The 27582-nt window shown below is 39.7% G+C and overlaps 1 protein-coding gene across 1 annotated transcript in view; it reads left to right on the forward strand.

Moving 5' to 3' along the window:
• The window catches only part of KCTD2 (potassium channel tetramerization domain containing 2), a 551781-nt gene extending 524812 nt beyond the window's left edge, over positions 1-26969 (forward strand). The window contains exon 6 of the mRNA XM_044068805.1: positions 25203-26969. Within this exon, the coding sequence (XP_043924740.1) occupies positions 25203-25232 (30 nt within the window). The 3' untranslated portion in view covers positions 25233-26969. The remainder of the gene's footprint in view (positions 1-25202) is intronic.
• Positions 26970-27582: the final 613 nt, after the last annotated feature.

The raw sequence follows: 27582 nt of genomic DNA on the forward strand, positions 1-27582 counted from the left end.
TGAAGAAGTAGAATGATGCATTGTGGGATAAGGGATAAAGTTGGCAGTCTGGGAAAGTTTTGTGTACTAAGTGGGCCTAACACCTGATGCAACAGAAACTATATTCCAATGTCTAGATGTTCATCGTGTTTCACTGTTGCAGTCATTACAATTGGGTTATCCTGCTGGCAGGCTACCCGCAGTCGGCCCGAGTTCCAAAGTCTAGGTCCGGCGTCGGTTGCTGTCACCTCCTCCTTGACGTCAGTGCGCCAGGGGTATAAAAGATGCAGCTGACGCCATTTTCTTCAGTCTTTCTTGCCGCGTGGTGCCTGAAGCAAAAGCAGTTCGCAAACGCCGGTCGGCCGACTCCTGAGATTTTCAAATTCGAATTTCAGATCCGAAGTCTTCATTAAAGCTAAGTACCCCATTGGGGAAACTTTTTTCTTGCTCCAGACCGATGTCAGAAAAAATTAATAATTGTATTTCTTGTGCGAAAAAAATACCTCATAAGGATTTTCATTCATACTGTATTCCTTGCCTAGGCCCTGACCACGACGTTGCTAGTTGTCGGTTTTGTGCTAGATTTAACCAGCGCACTATTAAGCGTCGGTACGATTTTGCATTTCTTTACTTTGGCAGAAGATTCAATTATATAATGCTGTCAGAACAGCCGACTACCGGAGTTTATAAAAAGCGCAAAGAAAAAGAAAAGGACAGGCATCCGAGGTCCAAAACTGACGACGAGGCTTCCGTTAGGTGTGTCGCCGATTTGCCGGTTCTCAGTGAGGCGCATTCGCAGCCCCTGATGCCCGCTACCTCAGAGCCACAGGCTGCGTCCGACTCCCATGTGGAGCCGACTAGGCCGCTGGAAACTCAAGGTATAGGACACTCGGAAACTATTCCCTCAGATAGGTCCAGAGCCGCTGAGCAGGCATCGGCTTCTGAGGGTGTTTTCAGGCCTACACAGTTATATGTAAAACCAACTTCAGCTTCAAAGGCAAAGACTAAAGCAGCTCTAAAGACAAAGAAACAAGTACAGCATTCTCCTGGACTGGCTTCCATGCCTAAAAAACAGATGCTTAAAATGACCGAAAACCTAATTACTTTGATCAGGGGTTCCCATCCCCCTCCTGATAAGAGGCCTAGGCAAGAGATAGAATATGAATCTTCAGATCAGGTTTCCATTTCCTCTGATTCCTCTTCTGAACAAGAATATTCCCTTCCTCCCTATGAAGATTCTGATGCTGAAGAATCTATCCCTTCAGCCTCTCCTCCTGAGGATTATTCTTTTGGGGAGACCCTGCATACTATGAGGGAGCATTTCCACTGGGAGAGCCAAGATTACTCAGAATCCAAGAAAAGGCTCAGATTTCCTTTTGTTACCTCAGCACAGGCCCCTTGCTATTCCTCCTGTTTTAGACATTGTAGATGATGTATTTTCAGAGTCCGGTTTGTCTCCTGACTCTTTACCACCAGCTCCTGTTAAGCCAGACAGATACTACAGGGTTCCTGATTCACATAAATTTCTCTACAAAAACCCTGCTGCTGACCCAGAAACTATTTCTCAGGGTCCCAAGGGGGTCAAGGCTTCCACTGCAAAAAACCCTATCCCCTCTGATAGGGATTCAAGGGCCCTGGACAGATGGGGGAAAAAGATATATACTTCTGCTACCTTGGCTGTAAGAGCTTTAAATTGTCAGTTTCATATGCTTAAATATCAGCAATATCTTATGTCACTGCTTAAACAGAAAATGTTGACAAATTCAGAATGTGCAGAAAACAAAGAAATGCAGGATTTATTGCATGCAGCTGAACAAGTGGGAAAGCATACTTTGCAATGTGGTTTTGATTCTCTAGAGGCTTCCTGCAGGGCCGCAGTTACAGGTTCTGTCATTAGGAGGCATGCTTGGTTAAAAGAACAGAATCTGCCCGATCATGTTAAAGCAAAACTATGAGATGCTCCATTACAACATGATACCTTGTTTGGTGTTAAAGCAGAAGATGTGTTGAAGAAAATGGAGGACAAAGCTAAATCTATGCAAACAGTGAAGGATTTTGTGCAGGTACAGCCTCCCAGATTTAGCAGGAACTGAAATCAAACAACCAAATGCAACCCTACAAAAGGGCACAGCAAAATTGTAAAAATGACGAAAGGCAACAACAGGAACCTGAATCAAGGACCAACAATGAAAAACCAAGAGAATTTATTCACAGACACGTCCACCGACTAAGCGCTTTCACCTAAAAAGGCATCCTCAGAGTCGGTTAGAACATCACAATCAACATATATATACATAATTAGAACTTATTAAGCAATGACATCACATTTTAAATGCACCAATGAGCCCAAGCACTGCCTCAACCCAATTAAAAATACAAAACCTATTCTAATACAATTCTAAAAAATGTTAAAAAAATTAGAACACAAAATAAATCACAACAATTAACTGCATACTATGACTTGTACATATACACATACACTTATATGTTAAGAAAACTTACAAAAATATATGAATATAAAATACATATATCTCAGCCTGTAGACCTTGAAAATTATGACTCTGTTAAACAGAATAGAATAGGTGCAGCATAACACAATACCCTCACCCTTTGAATTAAATACAACTTGCTTTCTGTTTTAACACTGGTTTGATGGATATACATTCATTAATACCCGGACACCTCATGGCATTTAATCTCACCTGCCATTGAACTTCTAAAAGGGCCACCTTGTTGCTTATATCACCCCCTTGATCCTCATATACCCTGTCAATAACAAAAAACAAGAACTTTTTGAAATTCTTGCAATAACAACTGTGTATAAACAACGCATTATGTGCATCCTTACTCTTTATACTGCGTACATGCTCACTTATTCGATCTCGCAACCTACGTGTGGTCATCCCAACGTAGAATCGTCACATGTACTGCAAGAAGCCACATAAACTAAACATTTTGTATTACAGTTACACTGACCTGGGCATGCAATTGTACGATCAAAACCTTTTACAACCAAGTGTGTACCCTCACTAATAAATCTACAAACTCTACACCTACCACACTTAGACATAATTGATTTCCTGACCCTGGGCACCCTTTCCATAATTGCTTTTAAGTTAACACCTTTACTAAACACAATCCTAGGTGCCTTCCCAATTATGTCCTTAGTGTCCTTATCTAAACAGTGATTCCATACTTCACGTACCGATGCTGCAATGACAGTGGCCTTCTCATTGTAGTTAAGAATCAAGCAGGCTTTATTCTTCCCTATATCCTTATTCATGTTGTTCAACTCCATACTACTCGCCCCATTAACTTCACTTCTCAATATAGGTTCAAAAACAGTGTTCCTTTTCCTGACTACTTCCTTTTTAACCTTTAATAAAAGGTTAAGTGGATACCCCCTATCCATAAACATACCCACAAGCTTGTACATTTCCTCTCTAAAAAGAATATCATCACTGATTATCCTAGATAACCGTACCATTTGTCCCTTTGCCACCCCTCTTTTTTGATAAGCAGGAACTGGCCTACAAAGAATTGGTCCTTTCCAGTGTCAGACAGGCCACAAAGAGGCAGATACAGACGCCCCAGAGGCAGATCACAGCCCTCATACAGGCCTAAACAATGGGGTGCTTCTACCTCCAAAAGTGGGGAGGAAAAATCACAGCCATACAGGAAACAGTCTCAATGACTTCCCCCTGCCAGCACCAAGCACTTGTCTTCTGGCAGCTCCTTTGGGGGGAAAACTAGCACTTTTTTCACAAAATTGGCACATGATCACCCAGGACAAATGGGTCTTAAATATCGTATCTCAAGGCTACAGGTTCCACTTTCACACCCTGCCAAGGCCAAACGGTATGCCAGACCTGCCACGCAATCAGTGGGCAGAGGCACAAAAACAAGTTTCATCCCTCATGGACATGAGAGCCATTCGGTAATACCACAGCAAGAGCAGGGACAAGGATTTTACTCAAGGCTATTCTTGGTACCCAGAAAGGACAAAGCCTGGAGACCAATACTGGACCTGTCTATCCTAAACACATTCCAAAATTCAAAATGTTAACTCTGCAGCAGCTTCTGCCCATGCTGGGCAAGAAGGCTTGGCTTGTGACTTTAGACCTAAAAGAGGCATACCTGCATGTCCCAATCAGACAATCATGCAGAAGATACCTCAGATTTATAGCTGGCTCAATGCACTACCAATTATCTGCACTGCCCTTTGGCTTATCTACTGCGCCCAGGGTCTTCACAAAATGCCTGGCACCAGTAATTGCATTTTGCAGACAAAGAGGAATACAAATATATCCTTACTTGGACGACTGCCTTATTCAAGCAGAGAACAAGGACATTCTACTACAGCATTTGGCATTTGTAAAAAGATTACTAACAGGTCTAGGGTACACAGTAAACGAAAATAAATCAAAACTTGTACCCTCTCAAGAGATAATTTTCCTGGGTGCAAGCTTAAATACAACTGTCCAGATGGCTTATCTCATGCCAGACAAACACAGACAGCTGACTACTTATTTCAAAATGTTGGCAACAAAGACCCAGTTATCTGCAAGAAAAATTCTGCAGGCTTTGGGCTTCATGGCATCCTGCATACTACTAATTCCATATGCAAGACTGCATATGAGAAAACTTCAATGGTATCTAAAAAGTGTTTGGACTCAACATTGCCACAGCCTGGAAACAATAATTACCCTCATTCCCTGCCTGCAACAGGAGTTTCGATGGTGGGCAAAAGCCTGTCACCTCATCACCTTACCCACAGCCAGGCAGACATTGACAACAGATGCATCAGATTATGCCTGGGGAGCCCATATGGCAGGAAGATGCATTCAGGGCACGTGGTCCGCAAGTTAAATGCATCTACATATCAATCAAAAAGAGATGCTAGCTGTTCAGAATGCCGTGACAGCCTTCAAGGATCTATTCCAGGACAACTGCTGATAAAGACGGACAATACTACAAGCAGGGGAGCACACATTCCTACCCCCTCTGCAGACTAGCCATGAACTTGTGGGACACAGCACTGACTTACCAAGTACATCTGCAAGCACAGTTCGTGCATGAAGGATAAATACTCTGGCAGACAAACTAAGCAGAAACCTAATGGATCCCCATGAGTGGAAATTGGATCCATAAGTCTTCAGCATGTTAACAAGGAACTGGGGGTGCCTGGACATAGACCTATTTGCCTCCCCTCACAACTGCCAACTACAGATATTCTGCACAAGGACTTATCACAAGCAAGCATGGAAAGTGGATGCTCTATCTTTCAGCTGGAAAAACCTAACAGTATATGCCTTTCCTCCTCTGCTTCTCCTCCCCAAGGCACTCCTCAAGGTCAGACAAGAGAAGCCAAAAATGATACTGATTGCCCCAGACTGGCCCCGCCAGCACTGGTACCCAATCCTAAAGAGCTTGTCTCAATGCCCAGCTTGGACATTACCTCAAATTCCTCACTTATTGACCCAACAAGACAGTATGATACTGCACAGCCACCTCAGGACATTAAACCTGGCAGCATGGCGAATAATGTAGCGATTCAAGACACACCTCTCTCTAAAGCAGTGATGGATGTTATTTTGGAGGTCAGGAGGCCTAGTACCAGGAAATCTTATGCAGAAAAATGGAAGAGATTCTGTGCTTGGAACCAGGCACAAGGTATTGACACAACTGTTCCAAATATTCCTCAGATTTTGCAATACTTAACTGAAATGCTGGATAAAGGCCTTTCCTTGTCATCAATTAAAATTCATGCCTCTGCCATTTCAGCTCATTACAATACAGAACCACCTATTTTTTTCTCATCCATTACTAAGGCAGTACCTCAGAGGGGCCAAAAACATAAGACCTCCAAGGAGAGCACTGATACCTGCATGGGACCTCAACTATGTCTTGGAAAAACTCACACTGCCTCTGTTTGAGCCAGCCTCTGCAGCTGATATAAAAATCTTATCCTGGAAAACAGCTCTGCTCCTAGCAATTACCTCCGCTAGACGTGTCTCAGAGTTACAGGCATTCATGGCTGTGGAACCTTTTATCATTTTCCATCCTGACAGGGTTTCTCTAAGGACAAACCCTACATTTATGCCTAAGGTAGTGTCCAGTGTGGCCCTTAACCAAACAATTAATTTGCCTACCTTTTACCCAAACCCACAGAATAAGGGTGAGAGACTTCTGCATTCTTTGGACATTCACAGGCAGCTACGCTTCTACTTGGACAGAACCAAAGCTTTCAGAAAGACTGAACAACTTCTAGTGGCATATGCTGCAGGATCACAAGGAAAGCCTATCTCGAAACAGACTATTTTAAAGTGGATAGGCCACTGCATTTGTTTCTGCTATTCACAGCATGGCAAATCAGTGCCTAAGGGCGTTAGGCCACATTCAACCAGAGCAGCAGCCACTTCAGCAGCCTTCCTCAGAGGAGTACCAACCAAAGACATCTTAGAGGCTGCAACTTGGAGTTCAGTGCATACATTTACAAAGCACTATCACTTACCTCTCTACTCTAAATCCAGGGCAGGCTTTGCCACTGTAGTTCTGCAGGGCCTGATGGCCTCTCATAATCTTATTTAGCACCAGCCTCCCAACCTTAGCTTTGGGATTTAACCCAATTGTAATGACTGCAACAGTGAAACACGATGAACATAGTACAGTTGTGTACCTACCATAAATGTAGATGTTTGAGTGTATTCACTGTTGCAGTCCAGGTTACCCTCCCACCAACCCCCTTTTCCTTGCTGGGACTTATCTGTACTTCTCTGTTCTATGCAACCTATGTGGTATATTTGCTTGTAGATGAAGGAAAAGTTGATTTTTGTGTATGCATGCTTATTGGCATAATTTAGCCTACCATTTTAGGGGCACCTGACATCTGGGGCAAGAAAAACTGAAGAAAATGGCGTCGGCTGCATCTTTTATACCCCTGGCGCACTGACATCAGGGAGGAGGCGACAGCAACCGACGCCAGACCTAGACTTTGGAACTCAGGCCGACTGCGGGTAGCCTGCCAGCAGGATAACCCAATTGTAATGACTGCAACAGTGAATACACTCGGACATCTACATTTATGATAGGTACACAACTGTACTTTTTATAGGCAAGTACCCATAGCTTTCATTTATTTTATGAATTTTTGAACTATGTAATATCACTGCTGGCCCTGAAGCACTAGTCATTTGCTTTGACTGGTGACTCATGATGTTTCAGTAAGTGGACAAAGACTGACTTGTAACGTGTAATATTATCATGAGTAGATGAGGAGAGGAAGATAACCAACCAGTCAAAAAACACAACATAAGCTGAAGAAAGGATCCTTGTGAACCATTGCTTATGCCCATTAAGTGCATTCACAACAAATAGCTTCAGATAAACAAAGAATTTAGTCTTTTGGTTAGTTACCTCTTTATGTCATAGACATGTATTGCTATCTTTCAGTAGAAGACCTGTGAAATGAAAAGCAAAATAAACATCTCAGAATGAGAAACATCACACTGCTTCAGAATGAGAAACATCAAACTACTTCAGAATAACAGGAGTGCTTTGGCCTTTTGAACATTACTAGCATTAAAATATTGATCCAGTGTTGTCTTTTCCATCTAGGTTTAACCTGTGGGTTATCAAATCTGACTCGGATCCAAGACCAGCTGTATACAAAAAACTTCAGTTGCCTGAGCTCTGCCTTCTATACCCATAATGCCTAACTCTAACTGACTAACCTCTGATCTCATTTGTTACCTTCCAGGATAACAGCTTGATCTCAAGCATCGTTGGGGTTGTATCCTGTGACTGGCTATTTAGCTTATATTTGTACCTGTTTCTCATATACCCATTTCCTTATTAGTACAGTGTATATTTAATTTGTTTTTTTGTGGTATTTTTTTGTGTGATCTAGTGTTAGTAGACTTTTCCCACCTTGCAGTGTTTCCCTCTGTGGTGATTTTTTTTTTTTGTCCTCTAGTTAGGGTGTATTGGTAGTGTCGTTTTTTTCCTTTAGTAAAGTGTGTATTTTTATTGTGTTTGTTTAGACATGGGGAAAGGCTTTAAGGAGTATGTCACATGTGGCCATAAACTTTCCGTGCAAGACTCACACAACCTGTGTGTCTACTGGCTTGGTCTTGCACACTGAGACACTCAATATGCCATCTGCAATAGCTTTGGCTCTGTAGCCATCAACAAGAGAAGAGCTAAGCTGGTACTAAAAAGGATGTTGCCAGCTGGAGAGGCTTCCTCTTCACCTGCCGACAAATATGACAAGAGTGATCAGGACCAGAAGGAGGGAACTTAGGACCTCAGATCCTCTAAGGAGAACCGTAAATGACCCCCCCCCCTTCCTCCATCCAGTCGGATCTAAAGATCCCAAGGTCTTCGGCCCTGACTGTCTTGGCATGCCATCAGATCAGACCCCTCTGACACATTTTCCAATACCGCCAACTGCGGGAAAGGGGGCTCCTCTGAAGCTTAGTGTCCCTAGCCTTTTCTCGTTGAGAGGGGCTCTGTTGGGCAGGGTTCTGTCACCTTTCTGTCCCGGTACTCTTCAAGAGTTCTCTCTAGAGTCCTGTCCATCTCCTCCCAGGATCTAAGTTTCTCCAGTTTGGGCTAGATCTTTTGAGCCTTCTACAAGCCAACAGTCTTCAAAACCTCCCTCTGTAGCTTCTTCAACTCAGTCAGTTCAATCAGTCATGAGTTTGAGACCTGCTGAGTTGGAGCAGGTGATGCTGTCCTTTCTGCAAGTTCAAATGCAGCTAGGTTTAATTCCTTCGGCCTTGGGTCCCAGACCCAAGCTCTTGGCTCCATCAAATTTATTTTCCCACTCAGGTCTGTTGGCTTTGGGTTTTTGGAGCTAGTTGCCTTACCACCAGTGGGGTTGGATCCAGCAGCTTGGTTGATTTTGGTTTCGATCCCTGCCTTGGCCTTCTCGACTCCAGCTGTCTCAGAACTGAGCAGACTTCAGAGCTGACTCTTCAGGACAGGGTTACCAGGTCAGGTTCATTTCTTTGGCTTTCAGAATTATCTCTCCCTCTTGGCTCTTTGGCTATTGACAGTTCAACTGCAGTCTTGGCTTTGGGCAGGCGGGAGTGGCTCATGAATCTAGCATGTCCTTGGAGTCATCAGACCCTGGGATGCTGGTTTTTGGGGCTCCAGCTTTTGCTTTCGACTTTGTAGAGAGCATGTTCTCCTGCAGCCAGGGGCCTCCGGCCTCTTCCACTTCCCCCTCAGGTTTCCCCAGTCAGGAAGGTTTTGGAAAGAGGTAGTACAAGAGGAAGCACCTGGATTCCCCAGAGGAATCTCTCACTGAGAACACCAACCTTGAGGAAGGAGAGGGGTCCCCAAATCCTCCCACAAGGACACCTCTTGTGGCAACCTTATGGAGCTTCTTTGTCAACACGGGGGTTGGACAGCCAAAGCCCCATCTGTGGAAGAGTTGGTGTTATCGAGTTTTTCAGGTGAGCCCATCCACATCTTGGGTGGTTCACCCCCCAGATGCACTCACTGATTTGGTGTCTTGGAGGGCCTGGAGACAGCCTAGTACAGTGAAACCAATCCCCAAGAAACATGATAAAATCTAGGCCCCATCCCAAGGATCATCAACATTGGAGTAAGGGTCCTGTCATTGATGCTATTTTTGTGGTGGCAGCCACCAAAACGGACACCTCAGAAGAGAGTTCTTCAGTCCACCCCATAATAGGGAATCTAGGGCATTGCATCTTTTGGGGAATAATAACAACATTTACACTGAGGGAGTTAAATTACCTTGCCCACTTTGGAAGACTTCAACAAGACATTGTGTCTGAGGTGTCAGGAGTGGTTAAGACACAACAGACTCCAAAGTCTCTAGTCTTGTGGATACTCAGTTGTCCATGTTGTAGTCTATTACTAACATGTCCATGCCTTTTTAATGCAGCTGATAGCATGGCCTGGGCTGCAGGCACTGGCACTGCCATGCATTGGAGTAAGCAGCTGATTATTATTGTTTTTCCTTTGGAAATGACATAAAAAGGAGTAGAGAAAATTCACCTCATTTATCAAGAAGTGTTACAGGATGTTTATTACAGTCAAACAACTGCCCTGGCCTTAATTTAGTATTTATATGGATAGGTGCCAGATATTTCTACATGCTGCACTGTTATATTTGTTTAGTTATGTTTTATTTACTAGATTATCCCTCCTAGGAGCATGCCGTCTTTCAGAAGGGACCCAGGGAAAGCCTCTAGTTACAGTGTGATTGATGTAAACAAGCAAGAAACTTTCTACATGCACAAACACACACATACCTTTAAGGTGTAAGCTTAAGGCAAAAAGAGATGATACTGCTGTATTGCATACATATAGATTAAACTATAATTGCAACAGAATAAGAAAACAATGGTACTACTTTATAGTTCTCGCACAATTTAGGATATTCTGTGTATACAAGATAGGGTGGAAGTGACTGATTCAAAATTGATACAGTTCATGCTCAAGATGGTCGTTTATGATTTAAGAATTGCTGCAATTCATAATTGCACTTTATTAGGTATGCTTGTTACTTGGCATGTCTACAGTTTACAGTGCCTTGGTAAAACAGTAATTGTGCTTGTCAGATAGATCAGTGCAAGGCTGAAATGAATATCATGCTGGATTGTAGTGACGTGAGGGAAGGGGTGTACTTATATGATGTAGCAGGAGTAGCACTTTGCTGAAACTTAATGTGAATATTTGTACTGGGATGTAAAATATGGAAGTTTTCTGGGTTGCTGTAATTTGGGGAGAGATCTGGTTTCAGCTTCTGGCTAACTAAACAATGTGTGCACTCTCTTCATAAATTATTGGTTTTCTTTATCAGTAACAGGCCCTGCGTGACCCATCTTAGTTCCCTTTGTGGGGTGATGTACCAGGAAGGCAGCTAGATTAAATCTAGGTATACATCTCTGAACACCAAATTATGAATGAAAATTTCTTGAATAGATTTGATTGTTTTCAGTAGTCATCCATCTTTGATTGATCAGACTATTGCAGTGATGGGTTCAGCAGGAATTCGCTGTACTGAAGTTTACTGTTCTATTCTATGTAGTTTTGTGTTGTTTTATTGCATTGCTTTTCAGGTTTCTCATCTGTATTACCATCTGTATTGATCCATAAGTAGTTTATGCGGTTAGTTTTTCTTTGTCAGGGATATGATTCTGGGACATAGGCAATTGATAGCACCAGTTTTATTGTTCATTTATTTTCTGGTGATATATGTGTGAGTTTCAAATAATTGCTTGTGTTCAGAATGGCTTTTCCAGTGTGCTACTGCTTATGGGGTGGAGTTTGTGCCTGTCATGGTAGTCTCCTAAATGACTTCTGGGATTTGGGATTTGAGCACTGCTTTTGGGGTGGGGTTTGTGCCTGTCATGGTAAAGTCTCCTAACTGAGTTCTGGGGTTTGGGTACTGCTTTTTGTTGAGAATGAGGCTGTTCTAGTTGATCTAGTTTTGGTGAGTGTTGAGAATGCATGATTCAAGCTTTGTTATGTTGCTACCACTATGGAACAGAAGAAAGATTTCAGATTTTTTGTTGATTTTAACAGTTAATGACTAAGAAACAGTCAATAAACCAACATTGTATCTATTAAACAATAATCGGGTATAACTCTTAGTTTAATTTAGTCTTATCAAGCACACATGACTGTTTGCGTACATCTCCTGGTCCTCTGCATTCAATACAGGACTAGTGTAAGAGCTTTAATTGTGCATTTTCATTGAAAACCAGTGTTTTTTCAAATTCTGTTACCTTTTCAAAATAATTACTTATGTCCAAATATGTTTGATAGCATGTTAAATGTTAAGAGAAATAACGTGTAAGTGTAACTTGAACTTAAGTTTTTATATGTGTCAGCGTCACATGGACATTTGCAAGGAATGTTCCCTTTTTTATTACACTCCTCAAAATGTTGTCCTCTTGAAGTTCAAGTTAAAGTTTATTTTAGTGCTTAAGTACCTAAGTATTTTAACAAGCGAATGAACAAAGCGATTAAATAACTGACCAGAGTAATTACAGAGATATATTTGAGTCGAAAGTACATTGGACAAATTCCTAATGAGAAAAATGAAATAAATACAGTAATAGTAATACAAATTACTGATGAATAATAAGTACCAAAATATAAAAAGTTCAGGTACAGTGCAGAAACACACAACTAAATGCACAAGAGCAACAAAACAGCAGCTTGAAGCAATTAAGTCCAAATGTTTATAAATGGGCAAAACCAGCCAACAGTCTCTCATCAAATGTGTAGCAAATGAAGAACTAATAGTTGCCCTAATCCTTTGTGTCATGCTCGGTCCCACAAGCATCAAAAATTATACATCAAAACGGTAAAAAGTCTGACACCTGAATATATTTGGAGTAAAATGAATCTGCACTGCTGCAAAAGTAGCGTCAGGGGCTCTAATTCCACAGAAGTCCAAATGATGGGTTCTTTGTCTGCAAACTTTCATTTAGATGCTGGAACTATGTACCACCTGTTCCAAGTATTTAAATGGATAAAATACACAGAACAAAGTCATGTTTCATGGATCACACAACCAGGTAATACCTTTGAACAAAGATAATATCTCCAGCGATGAAGCTTTTTCCAGGCACAAAAATACATCTTTGTATACTCCCAGATGAAATGGGGCCCATTTCCCATCCAAAACAGGAAGTAGCAAAACAATCCAGTTTTAATTAGCTGCAAACTATCTAAATCACAAAATGGTATAGGTAGCACAAACGGTACATAAATAGCATGGGCGGCACAAGTGATAAAATGTTAAAACTCAAAAAGCTTAGCAAGAGCGGCTGAAGCAATTTTCAAAAGAAGTTAAAAGTATAGCAATGCTTTGCCACCTGGCAACCATCCATTGGCATTATTGAGAGCCCAGCTGCATCACTCCATAGGTCTTGAAGTGTGTATTTAAATTTCACATTGGTGGCTGTAAATGACTTGCCTCCCAAAACGTACAGACATTTAACATTATTGTTACAATTCAGTTTCTTTTCAAAAAACTCTGAAAATCTTGTTTCTTATAACATGTAAGTCATTATCATTCCATGCTTAATAACCAAGTTCTTTAAGTAAGGAATATATATTTTACCTAAACTGATTTTTAAGATACTTGTGCAAGTATTCTAGTCTGTATTGTGCCAATGCTGAATTGACACAATTGAGAAGGCTGCAGTTCTTCAAGCCCTCATCTCTCCACCTTTGCTTCTGTTGCCATACTTCATTTAAGGTAGTGTGTTTGTCTTTTGTGAAGCTTATCCATCTTGTTAGCACCTGACCATTTTTAAGTGCTTGTTCATGTAACATATTCGATTCAAGTCTTAAATGGATTTTTAGGAACATTGTGAACAGAATCATCAATGTAATGTACCAGTCTGATGATTGCATTTTGATACATGTAAATATAGTGTATAGCAATGCTGTGAGAATTAACCCCAGCAGAACATCAGTAAGTATTTGTGCTACAGGAGAATAGCGTGTTTTGCCTCCTTGGTCTTTGGGCTCTGTTTTGAAGGAATGATTTCATAGGTTCATGGTTTTATACCAGGCTTACGACGACCAGGGCTTTATTAGCCTAGTCGTGCAATCCGACCCAGTTATGTACCTATGTGTTATGGGAGTTTATTAGGAGGGGGTATGTTAGTTAGGAAGTTTCTAGATGTTGTCTGAGAATGTTACTTTAGACATTACTGCCTGCCTCTGTGGCCAGACCTAAGGTGAATTTCTGATTTCCTGTCCATTGGTGGAGGTTATGCTTAAGTAGGGTTAGGGATGGACACTGCTTCACATGGATGGGGTTCCTGTTCCAGAGCATGGGGATGCTCTGAGATACATATCTGTCATGCCAACAAGTCTTATTTATGTCACAAGCAAAATTTAAATCCTTGAATTAAGTGGTTCTGATGCTGTTCATTTTGCAGATGTGCAAAAGGGCCATCAGTACTGGATCCGAGGATACCTTGTATGCCAGGCATAGATCGCCTCTCACTAACCTGTAGGAGACAAAGTACAGAGATAGGGCTTTAAGGCAATCCATATAGGATAATGTGTTTATACCATGGATTCTCCTGGTAAAGAACTTATGTGGACATTCCAACTGTTGCATATGTCTGGTCAGGTACGTGCCAAAGGGGGCATTATACTCAATGGTGGGTCTGATAAGGAATGAATAAAGTGGCACTGTGACATCCTTTGTCCTATATGCCATGCCCTTACTTGTAAGTTGGGCGACATAGAATGATTTTCTTACTACTTTACCCACATGTTAGTCAAAGGCCAGATTACTGTCAACATATGTTTCCAGGTCCCCGACTACTGGGTCACCTCTTAGGAGTGTCTTATCAATGGAGTAACTAGCTTGGGTGGCAGTTTTCTCAAAAGGCACTACAATGCATTTCTTGACTTTGAGTTTTAGTCCGTGACTTTTGGCACCAGTCATTTGTCTGTTAGACCCTCTTGTAAGATATTTGTGTCATGGGGGAATGTATGATAGCTGTCAAGTTGCAGTCATCTGTGAACTTGGTCAACCAAAGCCCATTGACATTAGCATTTACCTCCGAGAAATAGATGCCAAATAGGAATGGTCCTAGCACAGAGCCCTGAGGTACACCGCTGATAACCACTGCCTTCATGGAGGTGGTATCCCCAATCCTGATTTCCTGGGTTCTGTCTGTAAGCCAGCTGGCAATCCAATGAGTTATGTAGGGGTTCATGTCCAGTTCAGTTAGTTTGCCAAAAATACTTGAGTGTGGGGTATTGTATTGAACACCTTAGCCAGATCAAGGTAGGCAGTATACACCGTTTTCCATTCATCCATTGCCTTGGTGACATTCTCAAAGAAGTCCACCAGGTTTAGTAGGCATGACCTTCCCTTTGCAAAGCAAAACTGGGTTGGGGTCCAGTGTCTAAAGTTTGTCTATGTCTTTGTTGATCATTTTCATGATAATTTGATCCATGGTTTTGCGTATTAAGACTATTCAGACTACTAGGTCTGTAGTTTCCATGGTCGGTTGATGGTCTACCCTTGTGATATGGAATACTAATGTAGTCCTCCATTCTTGTGGTACAAAGCCTGTTTTGAAGCTGTAATTGAAAAGTGACTCAAGTGGTTCTGATAGGTTATATTTCAAGCTGTTTAGGAGGCATAAATTCCAAAAAACGATCCACCATTTGCTGCAGCAAAACACCAACAGAATGAAAACAACCACGAAGGATGAAATTTGGAACCACCTCGTTTAATTGTTGAGCGCTTTCATTCCCAGTAAGACGGAACTTCATCAGAATAATTAAGCAAAGCAGTCATGCAGTATTTAAAAGAACCACCAATTAATCACATGAGACAAAGCATCAAATCGACTTGCTTAAAAAAGGAGTGTTCATGAAATGATTAATATAATCTTTGTGAACACAATTAAAAAATGCATTAAACTTCTTAGTGTTTACCTTTAAAATACAATTTATTGAACACAAATCATTCAGTCCTGGAAAATTCAAGTCAGCTAATGCCAACTGCATCTGAGTTCATGATTTTCCAATATTTCATCGTAAAATCAACCCCGAGGATTTATTTTAGTTTGTTCAAATACATAAAACTTAAAAACATGGTCCACATTGTTTTCAGTGTTTAGCCAATGCATTAGTACTCTTTTTCTTACAGATATCGTAGCAGTGTTCATAGATACATTCCTTTAATTTTCTGTTAGTCTTCCCTATATAGAATACTGAATACTTCTGACATAGAGCTATATATACTACACTTTTAGAATCACAGGAAAAGTGACCTTTTTAATACAAAGTTGTCCCTCTTACACTAATGCTGTTAATCGTTAAAATATGGGGACACTGATGATAGTGGCCATAACAGAACATACTGTTTTTTTAACCCATTATATTGTCACCGGCTGCTTTTTGCACTGTTAAACACTTACCACTTTCCAAATAATTCTTGACTGATCAACCCTTCCTGTACGTAATAAGTGGCCCATTTCCCAGCTTGTTCATTAATTCATTATTCTCCCTAAATAAGCCCCAATTTTTCATTAAAGTATCAGAAATATTAGTACTGTCAAGGGTAAACATCATGATGAAGGATTTGCTAAAATCCTATAGGTGTTTCCCTGCCTGTACTGGAAATAAGTGGTACATAAAACCCATTTTTTCTCCTCCTTACTACTTCATCTGTAATGGGCTTAAACAATTGATAAGGGTAACCTCTCTTAAGAAACATGTCAGTTAGAATGTCACATTCATGTAAAATTGCATCATAGTCAGATACCATTCTAGCTAAACAAGCAAGTTGATTTGGGTGCTATCAAAAATTAAGGTTTTCTATAAATTCTCGAGCAAAATCTATTACCCAAATCCTTTTTGATTTCACTATCCAAATAAGTAATAACTTCAAGATTCATACAGTGGGTAAATTTCAAAAAATCCACAGTGTCATTTATATAGTCTAAAAACAAATTCAGTTTCTCTTGGGTGTTTGTCCATAAAATAAAAATGTCATTCAGGAAAGGAATCTGATATAAAGGCACCAGGAGTTTTGTAATTCATTGTTGAAAATACACAGTGATTCCCTCTGTGCCATAACTAAATTAGCAACTCCTGTTTTTTGTCTAAAGAATTGCCCTTCAAAATAAATAAAATCATTTTTTTCAGTAGCAGTTCCGTTAATGACATCAAAGCTGTTATTTTTGTCGTGGAAAAAGAATTGCATGTGTTCAAACAACGCTTAACCAAACCACTGTAACCCAATTCCATGGGGAACGAAGGTGTACAAATCCTTTATGCAATAGTTGAAAAAACTGCTTCACCACAAAAAGGTGTATTATTAACTTTCTGTAAAAAATTCCATGAATCTTTACAGATCAGTTGTATATGTTTTAACACATCCTTCAACATAAGATCTAAGTATTTAGTTATGAAAGGAGTTTTAGATCTACTTGCATCTATGATGGGTCTCAGTGAAGGGTTTTCAATAGATTTATGTGTCTTTGGGATACCATATATATTGGGAAGGTGGAGTTTGTCGAACATGAATCAATGTTCATCCCTATCTATCTGTCCTTGTAAAAGCATATCTTCAAGCTGTAAGTCAATTTTACTGTAGGCGACGTTGACCTCATTATGAGAAACCTCCTTGTAAGCATCATCAATCAATAAAGCATTCATGCAGTTGGAATAGTCAGTTTTATCCATAATGACCATCCCTCCACCTTGATCAGGTTTCATAACCTGCACATTACAATTACCACAAAGTTCATTTATTACATTTTGCTCAAACACTGAGAAATTGTGTCAATTAAAAGCATGTGGGCTACTATTTAATAAACACCAAATATCCAAATCACAAACTTTCTCAAAAGGTTGTAATGCATGGTGGGGGGGGGGTGGTAAATGTACTAGCTCAAGATTTTGGTGCATAACCATTATCTGTATCAAACCATACAAGAAAATTCAGTTTCCGAAGGTATAATTTTAGATCAACCAAAACATCAGTCACAGCCACCCTCTTAGCTGGAACAAAAGTCATACCTTTGAATAAAATATCTGTATGGGCACCATCAACAATAGCTGAATAATAATTGAGCACTTTAAAATCCTTTTCAGTGTTAAAAATAATCCTAACAGTCTCACCATGTGGAATTTCAAAAGGGTCAATTATTGGAAGCTTTTCTTCGTATTCCCCTTCCACTTTGGTCTGACCACCTGTCACACATAGATATTCTCATCCCTCCATTGAATATGATTCTGGTCATCCAACCTGTGGCTCTTGTTCCTCAATCGCTCTGATCTTCTGGGGGAAGGTATACCTAAAGGATTGGCTCATTGAGTTCCATCTTGCCTACCACAAGATATGAACCATTTCTATTCAGACTCCTCCCAGAAATGTTGTCACCTCGCTCCCGATTGGAAAGTCCCATGGGTGGATCAGGGTATGCCCTCCCATTCTGATAATCATCCATATCATGTTATAGTTTTTTAATTTTCCATTTCAAAAGTTCTTTCCAGCTCCTTAACTATACTGTTATATCTAGCAACATAATTTACAAAAGCATGATCCTCACAAATGAACTTGTTGAGAGAGTTGATATTGTGTAGTAAACCGTCCATTTGGCGGGTGTTACTTTTTATAAGCAAATGCATCATATCACAACCAGATTTATCAGTCTCAATAAGTCAGAATGTAATTCAGAACCTCTAACAAGTCCATTGGGGAACTTCCAAATACTTAGCCCCTTTGGAACCTGGTTCATCTCAATACATTTAAGCAAATAACTATTTTCTAGTTGCAACTTCATATACTTGGACAGTCTCTTCTCAGATTCTTTAAGTTGCATATATACAGTTCAATTATGGCTTCTGTTTGTACCAATGTTCATCTCCAAATGATTACCTTATCCATACATCGAACTCCACCCGCTCAGCAGTTGGTGTGTAGCTTCTACAATCAGTGAGCACATTGGGACACTGAGGTGTAGTTTGGGTTAAAGGAAAGCCCAAGGAGTTACTGTAACCATTATTGGCACTAGCACCAAAACCATTAGTCCGTTCACCTGATACTCTCTGTGAATGAGTTAATTGTTGATTTACTTGCTGCAATAACATAGCAAGTTCACCCATACATGTACTGAGATCACGAGTGTCAGTTACATACACATCATTGGAGATAACCGACTGCATTGATGGTAAACAGAACAACCAAGATACCACTGAAATACAAACTCAAAAAAACTAACCACCACTTGCTGCACCAAAGCACCAACAGAATAAAAGCAACAATGAAGGATGATATTTGGAACCACTGCATTTAATTGTTAAGCACTTTCATTCCCAGTAAAATGGAACTTAATCAGAACAATGAAGCAAAGCAATCATACAGTATTTAAAAGAACCACCAATTGGTCACATGATACAAAGCATCCAATCAACACACTTAAAAAAGAATTAGTGTTCAAGAAACAATTAACATAATGTTTGTGAACACTTAATTAAAAAATACATTAAACTTCATAGTGTTTGACCTTTAAAATACAATATATTTTACATAAATCATTCAGTCCTGGACAGTTCAAGGCATCTAATGCCAACTCCCGTCTGAGTTCACACTTTTCCAATATTTCATCATAAAATCCACCCCAAGGATCTATTTTAATTGGCTGTAATTGAAAAGTGACTCAAGTGGTCCTGATAGGTTATGTTTCAAGCTATTTAGGAAGCATCCTAGGATATAGTCGAGATCTGCTGAGGCTGTGTTTTTGGCTTTAGCAAATGCTGCCAGGACCTGCTCCCTGTTAATAGTTCGGGGTTATGCTAGTAGGTATTTCATGGGGAGAGATGGTGGGGAAGTAGAGGGGATGAAGTTTGAGCTGAATTTGTTAGCCAACAGATTCACTATGTCGATCAGCTCAGTGAAGGTGGCACCGTTGACCACCAATTCGACACACTGATGTGTGCTGCCTTTGCAGTTTTAGTCATGGTTGTAGAAGGCCTTGTAGTTGCCTTTAGCCTGTAAGGTTATCTTGACCTCGTACTTGGCCTTGTTGGATTTAATTAATACTCTTAGCTTCCTGTTTGGTTTAATTAGAGAGCTTCTATCATTATGGGAGTTGCTGTTCCTGATTTTTAGACATGATTTTTTTCCTTTTGTTATATACCCTATTAAGGATAGGATTCCACCAGTGTGGTTTACTTTTTAGAGTTTGTTTTTGGCTTACTTCTAGCAGGTACAGCAGCCTCTTTACAGCCATTTACATGGTTGTTCAAGGTCTCTGTGAAAAATTGCACATAGGGTTGGGAGGGGCACTGAATTTTGACAAACTATCTCTTAATAGGATGTAGTTTGCTTTGGAATATTTCCTGTTAGAGGGTTTGCTAGGGTTACCAAGTTAATTTTTATTTCAAAGAAGACAGCTTTGTGGTCCTACCTCACCAGTGAGGATGTGGGGCTGCAGCGCTGTACCATATTGGTGAGTACCAGGTCCAGTATGTTTGAACCTCTGGTGGGTGTGCACACCATCTGTTCAAGGTTATCTGTATTAATAAAGTCCAAGAATTGTGTCTGTGAGTATGAGGCAGCATATGTTTCCCAGTCTATAGAGGGGTAGAGAAATTCTGTCATGACTTACGTATTTGATTTTATAGTTAGTGTCTCCAGTAGGTCTCTGTATGAACTATGGGATTGTAGGAACACAGAGTGTGATGTATAGCTTGTTATGATATGGTTTGAGACTTTGTTTGTGATTATCTGCACATAGATAAATTCCAGGGCCTTGTCCAGATCAACCAACTTAGAGTTATGTTTATTGCTAATATAGTCTGAGACTCCCCACCTTTTATCTATGTCTGTGCATCTGATGGTTTAAATGTGTGGAAGGCACTGAAGCCTTGCATTGTGGGAGTACGTTTTGCAAATTTAAACATGTCTCAGTAATGGCACATATGCCTATGCTCTCCAGAGTGAGGAGAGCTTGTAGGATGTGGAATTTCTTGTTTAGGCCCCTAGCTTTGAGCAGTAACACCTTTAGGTTTCTTTGGGCTCTGTTTGCTGTTTTGATAGGTTTGCCAGTTTGTCATTACCTAAAAAAGACTCTATGATGGTGGATAAAGTTTTAGCCAATATTCAGAAGTCTAGGGGAAACGGGTGCAGGCCATCCCTTGCAAAGCAACATTGTTTGTTAACCATATCCTCCTGTAAAGACACCAGGAACTAAGCCAGTTATTGAAGTTAATCATCTTTTGTTCCTACTGTGGCATCATACTTGGTGAAGGTAGAATGCAGCTCAGTGAAGAAACATAACTGCGTGAAACACATATTCAGGGAGATCAACAAAGTCTCTCTTCATAAAGTCCAGGGAAGTATGTGTCAGGTTCTTAATGCTCACATGGACGACAATAGAATCATACCAGTGGTGTAGTAACTTGGCAGATCTTGGCTCTAGATAAACAACTAACCATTATCTTCTCCTTGTTCAGTCTGGCTAGTTGGGATGCCTGTGTGTTGTACTGTGGAGTCCTGTATGACAAGAGTCCTGGATAATGTATTGGCTTGCCTTATGGGCTTTGCTGTTGGGGCTCCACTGGGGGTAGGCATGCGTGTGGTGTTTGGTGTTGCTTTTGGTAAGTGCTTTAGCACTTGTTGACGGTAAACATTGCTGTTTATAGGTTAGGAGGTCTTGGAGGTTTGGGAAGGTTGCTTTTTACTCCTTCAGCATAGGTTGGCATGTGTTTGTGTGATGGACAGTAAATGTGGTGGATGTAATGTGTGTGTGTCCTTGACAACCTTGTTTGTATGCATACTATTGTTGTTTTTTAATGATTAAAGGGTTATCTGTGAACATGAGACAAGTTACTACATTGTCTCAGGATGCCCATATCTACCAAGTTGGCTATGGTGACACTTGGAAATTGCATATCCATGTTGTCCGGACCTGTGTTTAGGTGGGCTGCTGTAGGTCATGGACTAGGTAATACAGAGGTCTCCTTTGGTGGTTGTTGGGGTTTGGCATTTGACTAGATTAGATTGTGCTAAGATTTAATAATAGTGCTGTTTAATGTGCAAACTAGCTGCTCTAAGTTAGTCTCTGCACATTGACTTTGTTTTAGCCACACTAAGTTAGAGGTTTCATTTCTAAGAGTAGTTTTATAGATACAATTTACTTTTTTGGCGTTTTTGTCTGTGCAGGGCACTGCTAACCTCTTGGTGTAATGATACCAAGAAAGATTGCTTGCAAGTGGAATGCTATGACAAAACTACCCTGACAAGGCAATTAATTTCAGAAACTTTTATCTTAGTGTCTCATTTGGGATATAGGCAGGCTCAAAAACAGAGGAAAATCATGGTAAGGCAAACAGAAGGGCACTGGGATGCAACTTTGCAGCTGTAAATACCCACTTAAAAAGTACTGAATGTATGTTTAACTTTGAAAATAATGTTATGTTTTGTAAAGTGCTTTATAATAAGTTAGTACTATATGTGCTAATTGCTGGTATTGCTTATGACTGTAATCTGCTTGAAACTAGCATTTACTAAATGTTCGATGTGAATTATTATCTTGGAGCTTTTCTCCCTGGGCCTCCACTGAAAATGGACATGTATTCAGTCAGACTATCCCGGTCAACAAATGTAAAATAAAATAAATAAATAAATACTGACGCACAAATCTGAAACAGAATTTACAATATTTCCACTACTGCAATCCCACCACAGATTAAAGCATCAGATTACTGGAATGCAACTTTAAGCAGGTATATACAGCTGTAACAGAATTCACAATCACTGTCTCTATTACAATCCTCCCACAGACTAAGGCACCAGATTATGCAGAAATTTACCAGTAACACTGTAATAAATTACTAAGTGAAGGTCATATCTGAGAGTAGATCACAGTCCTGCCACAACTGTGAAAGAAGCTACAAGGCTGGGTCCCCATATTGGGTTGAAAATACAAAAAAAGCTACTTCTAACATGTAATTCTATTTATGGATATAGAAGTGTAGTATGAATGCATAAACAGTGCTAAAATTCTGCAGTAATACACAATATTCAAACAACTACAAATGAAGCTGCAAGACTAAGATCCCATAACAAACTAAAAATGCAAACCGATACCTTTTTTGGCTAAACCATGGACAAAAAGCAGAGAAATGCAAAAAATATCACCTCATAGTTCATTATAAGTGCAGCTTAAATATTTAAGCAGCATTTTTTTAAAAATACTTTTCTTCCCTTTTGATGAAAAGCCTGTATCTCATACCTTTCAGAGTCTTGAAGAAAGACCCTGTGTGGATGAAGCTTTGTGCTAAATATAGCAGATTTGCTAGAGAGACCCAATCAAATGAAGACAAAACTGGAGCTCCAGTCCTGTGGTTAGAATTTCAGAAACTCTTAGCTTAATGTCTCATTGGGGGTACTCAAAAGAATGGGAAAAAAACAGTAACAAAGTAAACAGAAAGGCACAGTAATGCAACTTTAAGCAGGTATGTAGAGCTATAAAAAGTACTCTTTACTGCTGTTTTGTTGAAACCAATAATGTTAACTTTGAGTTGCTATTGGTGATTTACAGTGTTTAATGCTTTAGAAAAGTCCAAGAATATGGCAGCTGTTTCATACTGGGGCCTCAAATTCTCTGACTTATTTTCCTGACTATCCAATTCCTATAAACTATCTTATTAGTTTACTTAGTCTGATGTGTAGCACTTTTGTATATGGTTCTTTTTGTTAGTGTATAAATATATGCTGGTTTGTTCTTGACGATATTTCTTGATGTTGATTCTATCATTTTTGACAACTGTCTTAACTATGCTGTTCGTATTGTATACAAAGCTGTAAAATATTTTTTAAAAAAAGAAAAGAATACGGCAGCTGTTGAAAGACTTGCTTTTGTTGTTGCCTGGTCAATATTTTTTGTACATCTGAGTGTGTGTTGCATTCAGCTCTGAGTCCATGTTGAGTAGGTGTTACAGGCTTGTTTTCATTCAGGAAGGCAGTTCATTTGATTATCTTTGATAGTTGGCACAAACATTTTATTAGCAGATAGTTTTCTACTTTTTGATGGTTACCACCTTTCAAGAGTCGACTAAGCTTTGCTTGTTTCCAGGTGGAAAGGAGTCTTTCTTCTTTAATGCAATTTATTAACATGTTTAGAGGATATACATATAGTCAGCTGTTTCAGGAGGCAAGTTGGATGGGTTTCAGTGGATGCAGAGCCATATTCTTTTTGTTAGTATTGACTGATTGGTAGCTGAAAGTTTGTCTCCTTTGTGAAGTTAATTCAGAGGCAGCTTGGATTATTTTTGGTTACTGCTGTAATATGTAGCTGTTTAGTGGAAGCAGTTAGTAAATATTTTTGCAGTTTCTAGGGGAAGTAGTCACTCAAAAGAGGGTTGCTATTGTAAATGTTTGTTTTTCTAAGCAGTTTATTTATAGACTCCCAAAATTATTTAAAATAGTTTGTTGTTTGCTTGCAGATAATTATAACAGGCTTGGTTTGCAGTCCTTATTCTTTGGCAATTGTTAAATGTATCAGTCTAGTTTTGTAGAACAAGTTTGCTGTTGATGTGCTTGTGATTTAACTAGTCTTTATACTTCTCTTTCATTTGGTTGTGAGTGATGCTATTTAGCCATGAAGTGTTGTTGCTTTGACTTTTACTTAGTAAAGTGATTTGTGTCTGTCCAGAAGACCAATTAGAATTGAAGTAAAGACTGCTAAGGCATCTGCAATGCCCTTTGTTTTATAGAGGCTAAGAGGCATAACCTATTCTTGTGAGAATATAGAGTCAGTGTTGGCATTTTAGTGCCTGCCTCCTAGAGTACAGATGGAGACCAGAATGTTTTAATCTCTTAGCTCTGAGAAGTACTTTATTTAATATTGGAGAACAGTGAGGAAAGACAAATACAAATAAGCAATGAGATTAGTTGGCTAACTTGTTTAGCATGCTTCCATATGTGATAGGAAAGGTAACCATTTAAAATATTGGGACTCACATGAACAAGTACCACAATACAGAACCAGAATGGCCGAAAAAACAGATGGCCATTTCTCAGAATTTTCCGTTTTCTCCAAGGTATGGCAATCTTGGAGTTGGTATATAAGTTCGGCTGTGCAAGGGGGCTTGCTTCCCTGCAAAAAACAAGTTTAAAGGAGAAGAGCTATGTTCCATATTCTCTCTTGTCCTGCATATTCGGTCTTTTGTTTGTTTGTTTTTTTTCAGTGTGTTAGCACTTGGCATCATAAGAGCTGTAATTTCAGTTGGGAGCTGATAGAAAACCTTTAAGAATATGGGTTAAATAAAAAGGAGAAATCTGTTTAGGTCCAATGAAAATAAAAATAAAAGATGAAGTGCTACAGGTTAGATAATAAAAAGGTTCCAGAAGTAAACACAAATGTGTTAGAGTAAAAGTGGTTACAGTATAGCACGAGTTACCATCTGTAAAACTCACAAGAGTTAAATTGTGCTCATTAAGAGTCAAATGAAGGAAGAGAGACTGCAAGAGTAAATTGATACAGTAACATATTTGTGTGACATTTATTATAGGAAGCTAAAACAGACGATGGCATTTTTACTGTGATAATGTCCACATGCAGATTCAATTTCAAAATAAAAAACACATCATTCTGTTTTGGGGGGTTAGGTATTTGGAGTTGGAAGTGCACAGGTGTAACACTCTTGGCTAATGTTTTGTTTTCTTTTCCATTCAGATTCTCCAGGAGAGAGGATCAAGGATGTGAAGTCACATTTCTGAGACGCCACAGGATTATCAGATTAGCAGACACCAGAACACAGTCTTTGCTGCAATACCTCGCTGCTAACTGGTCGCCCCACCAGGCCACCGGAAAACAAACTGCAAAATGACTCTCTCTACTTCTAAGCAGCTCTGGGAGCTGATTTTATTTAGGGCTGAAAACATTTTACTCCAGAACTAGAGCCAGATGGCTTATGTCTGCCCCCCAGTGACTATTATTTTCTTCTTCTTACTACTTTGCGGTGGTTCCTTTCTAACATTAAAACTTGATCAGGACTGACCTAGCAGATGATTTATTATCTGTTGCGTGAGATTTATGATAACAGACTGGTGTTAATTTGGGGCGACGCAGATCCTTTCGACAGGATGTTTATCAAAAAGGGAATCAGACACACACACACATCACCTCATACTCTGACCATTGGTATGTGATGTTAATGAATTGACACCATGCAGATTTGCTGGCTTGCTAAGAGAAGAACTCTTGTCTCTAAAGAACCTTAGCAAGGTGAAACCTAGTATTTAAACCAAGATGTGCCTAGAGGTGCTATTGTGTGTGATGTGGTTGTGGATGGGGTAAGTTGTTCACTACAAAGATGAAAATAAAGCCCCTTTCATGCACAGTAGAATTTATTTTGTAAGTATGAGAAAACAAGACCAATTGCTTTGATGTAGATATTGTAATGACTGACAGTTTGTTGAGGCTGGTGGGTAGACATGTTTGTCAGTCAGGATCATGGAAGATAAACACTTTATTACTAGCTTTCTGGGACAGAAGCACACTTTGTCTATGCATGACTCTCACTACTGAAGTTGATATTCCTATTGTCACTTTTCTTTTTTAATTTTAAGTACTTTTTATTTTAAGTAATACAACTGCTGTTGTGCACTCATGGACTGAAAACAGCCTAGCCCATGATTTGCTGTTTTGCAGATCTAATCAGTCTTTCTGTTGTCTGATGTAGAACAAGAACTTAGTTTTTTTTGGACTTATTAGTTTTGTTGAACCTTAGAGGCAGGTATACTGATAAGAAACCCTAAGTGGGAAGACAGCCTAGAAATCTAGTTTGATAGTAAACACATCTGTATTAATCCAGAGAATGATTTCCCGCCAATTATATTTATAGGCTTTGAAACATTAAATGTGAAAACATACATATATATGTACAGCCTTAGAAAACAGTTGCACTACAACAAACCATGTGTTTGAATGTGCTAGAGACCAAGTTGGCATAGGAATACAAAGTGGTATATACATTTTTTTTTTTAATTGGGTAAACCCACTAGGCACAGCTGCCTTTTTTCAGGAACAGTTGTGAAGCACTGATGTAGTGGCTTGGTAAGACTCCACAATATAGAAGCAGTTCATACAAACCATTCGGTTTTCTGGTGTGTTGTGACAGCTAACAGAAGGCTCAGAGCATAGTTGTTTACATTACCCATCAGTTTCCAATTATACAGGTATTGAAACATGAACTTTTTAATTATGTAATCGACTTTAGGTGTTGCAAATGTCAAGACAATTAAAATCGTTTATATTTAGTTAATATCTTTATTAATACAGGGGAACATTTTTCTATGATTAAAGTCCTGTTGCTCTTGTAGTATTTTGCCAACATTCATATGACCGATTCAGCTGATATGCTTGCATTTGTTCTTGTCTGATCTGATTTTCATTCCCTGGCTTGCATCTATGGCACACTAAAGCTTCTCAGTTTTAGCATTCAGTTTGTATTTATTTTTGTTTGTTTGTGTAAAATTAACAGTATTCAAAGGATATTTTTCGTGTTTCACTGTTGCAATCATTACATTTGGGTTATCTGCTTGCAGTAGCCCTCAGTCGGCCTGATTAACAAAGTCTTGGGTCCTGCGTCGGTTCCTGTCCCTTCTTCCATGACGTCAGGTCATCAGGGGTATAAAACATGCAGCTGACGCCATTACACCAGTCTTTCTTGCCGTGCGGTGCCCGAAGCAGAAGCAGTTCGCAAGTGCCCGTCGGCCGAATCCTGAAATTTTCATTTTTGAGTTTCAAAACTGAAGTCTTCAACTAAAGCTAAGTACCCTGTTGGGGAAACTTTTTCTTGTTCCTTACCAATTTCAGTAAAAGTTAATAATTGCATTACTTGTGGAAAGCAAATACCTCATAAAGATTTTCATTCATACTGTATTCCTTGCCTAGGCCATGACCACGATATACCTTGCTGTCGGTTTTGTTCTTTATTTAATCAGCGCACTATCCTTCATCGGTATATTTTTGTCTCTAAATATTTCAGTTCTCGGTTTAATTATCCAGAAATGTCATCTGTTAGCCATCCAACTACCAGGATTTCGAAAAA

Source organism: Protopterus annectens, chromosome 4.part0 (genome assembly GCF_019279795.1).
Source record: "Protopterus annectens isolate FY-2018-M chromosome 4.part0, PAN1.0, whole genome shotgun sequence".
Lineage (NCBI taxonomy): Eukaryota > Metazoa > Chordata > Ceratodontiformes > Protopteridae > Protopterus > Protopterus annectens.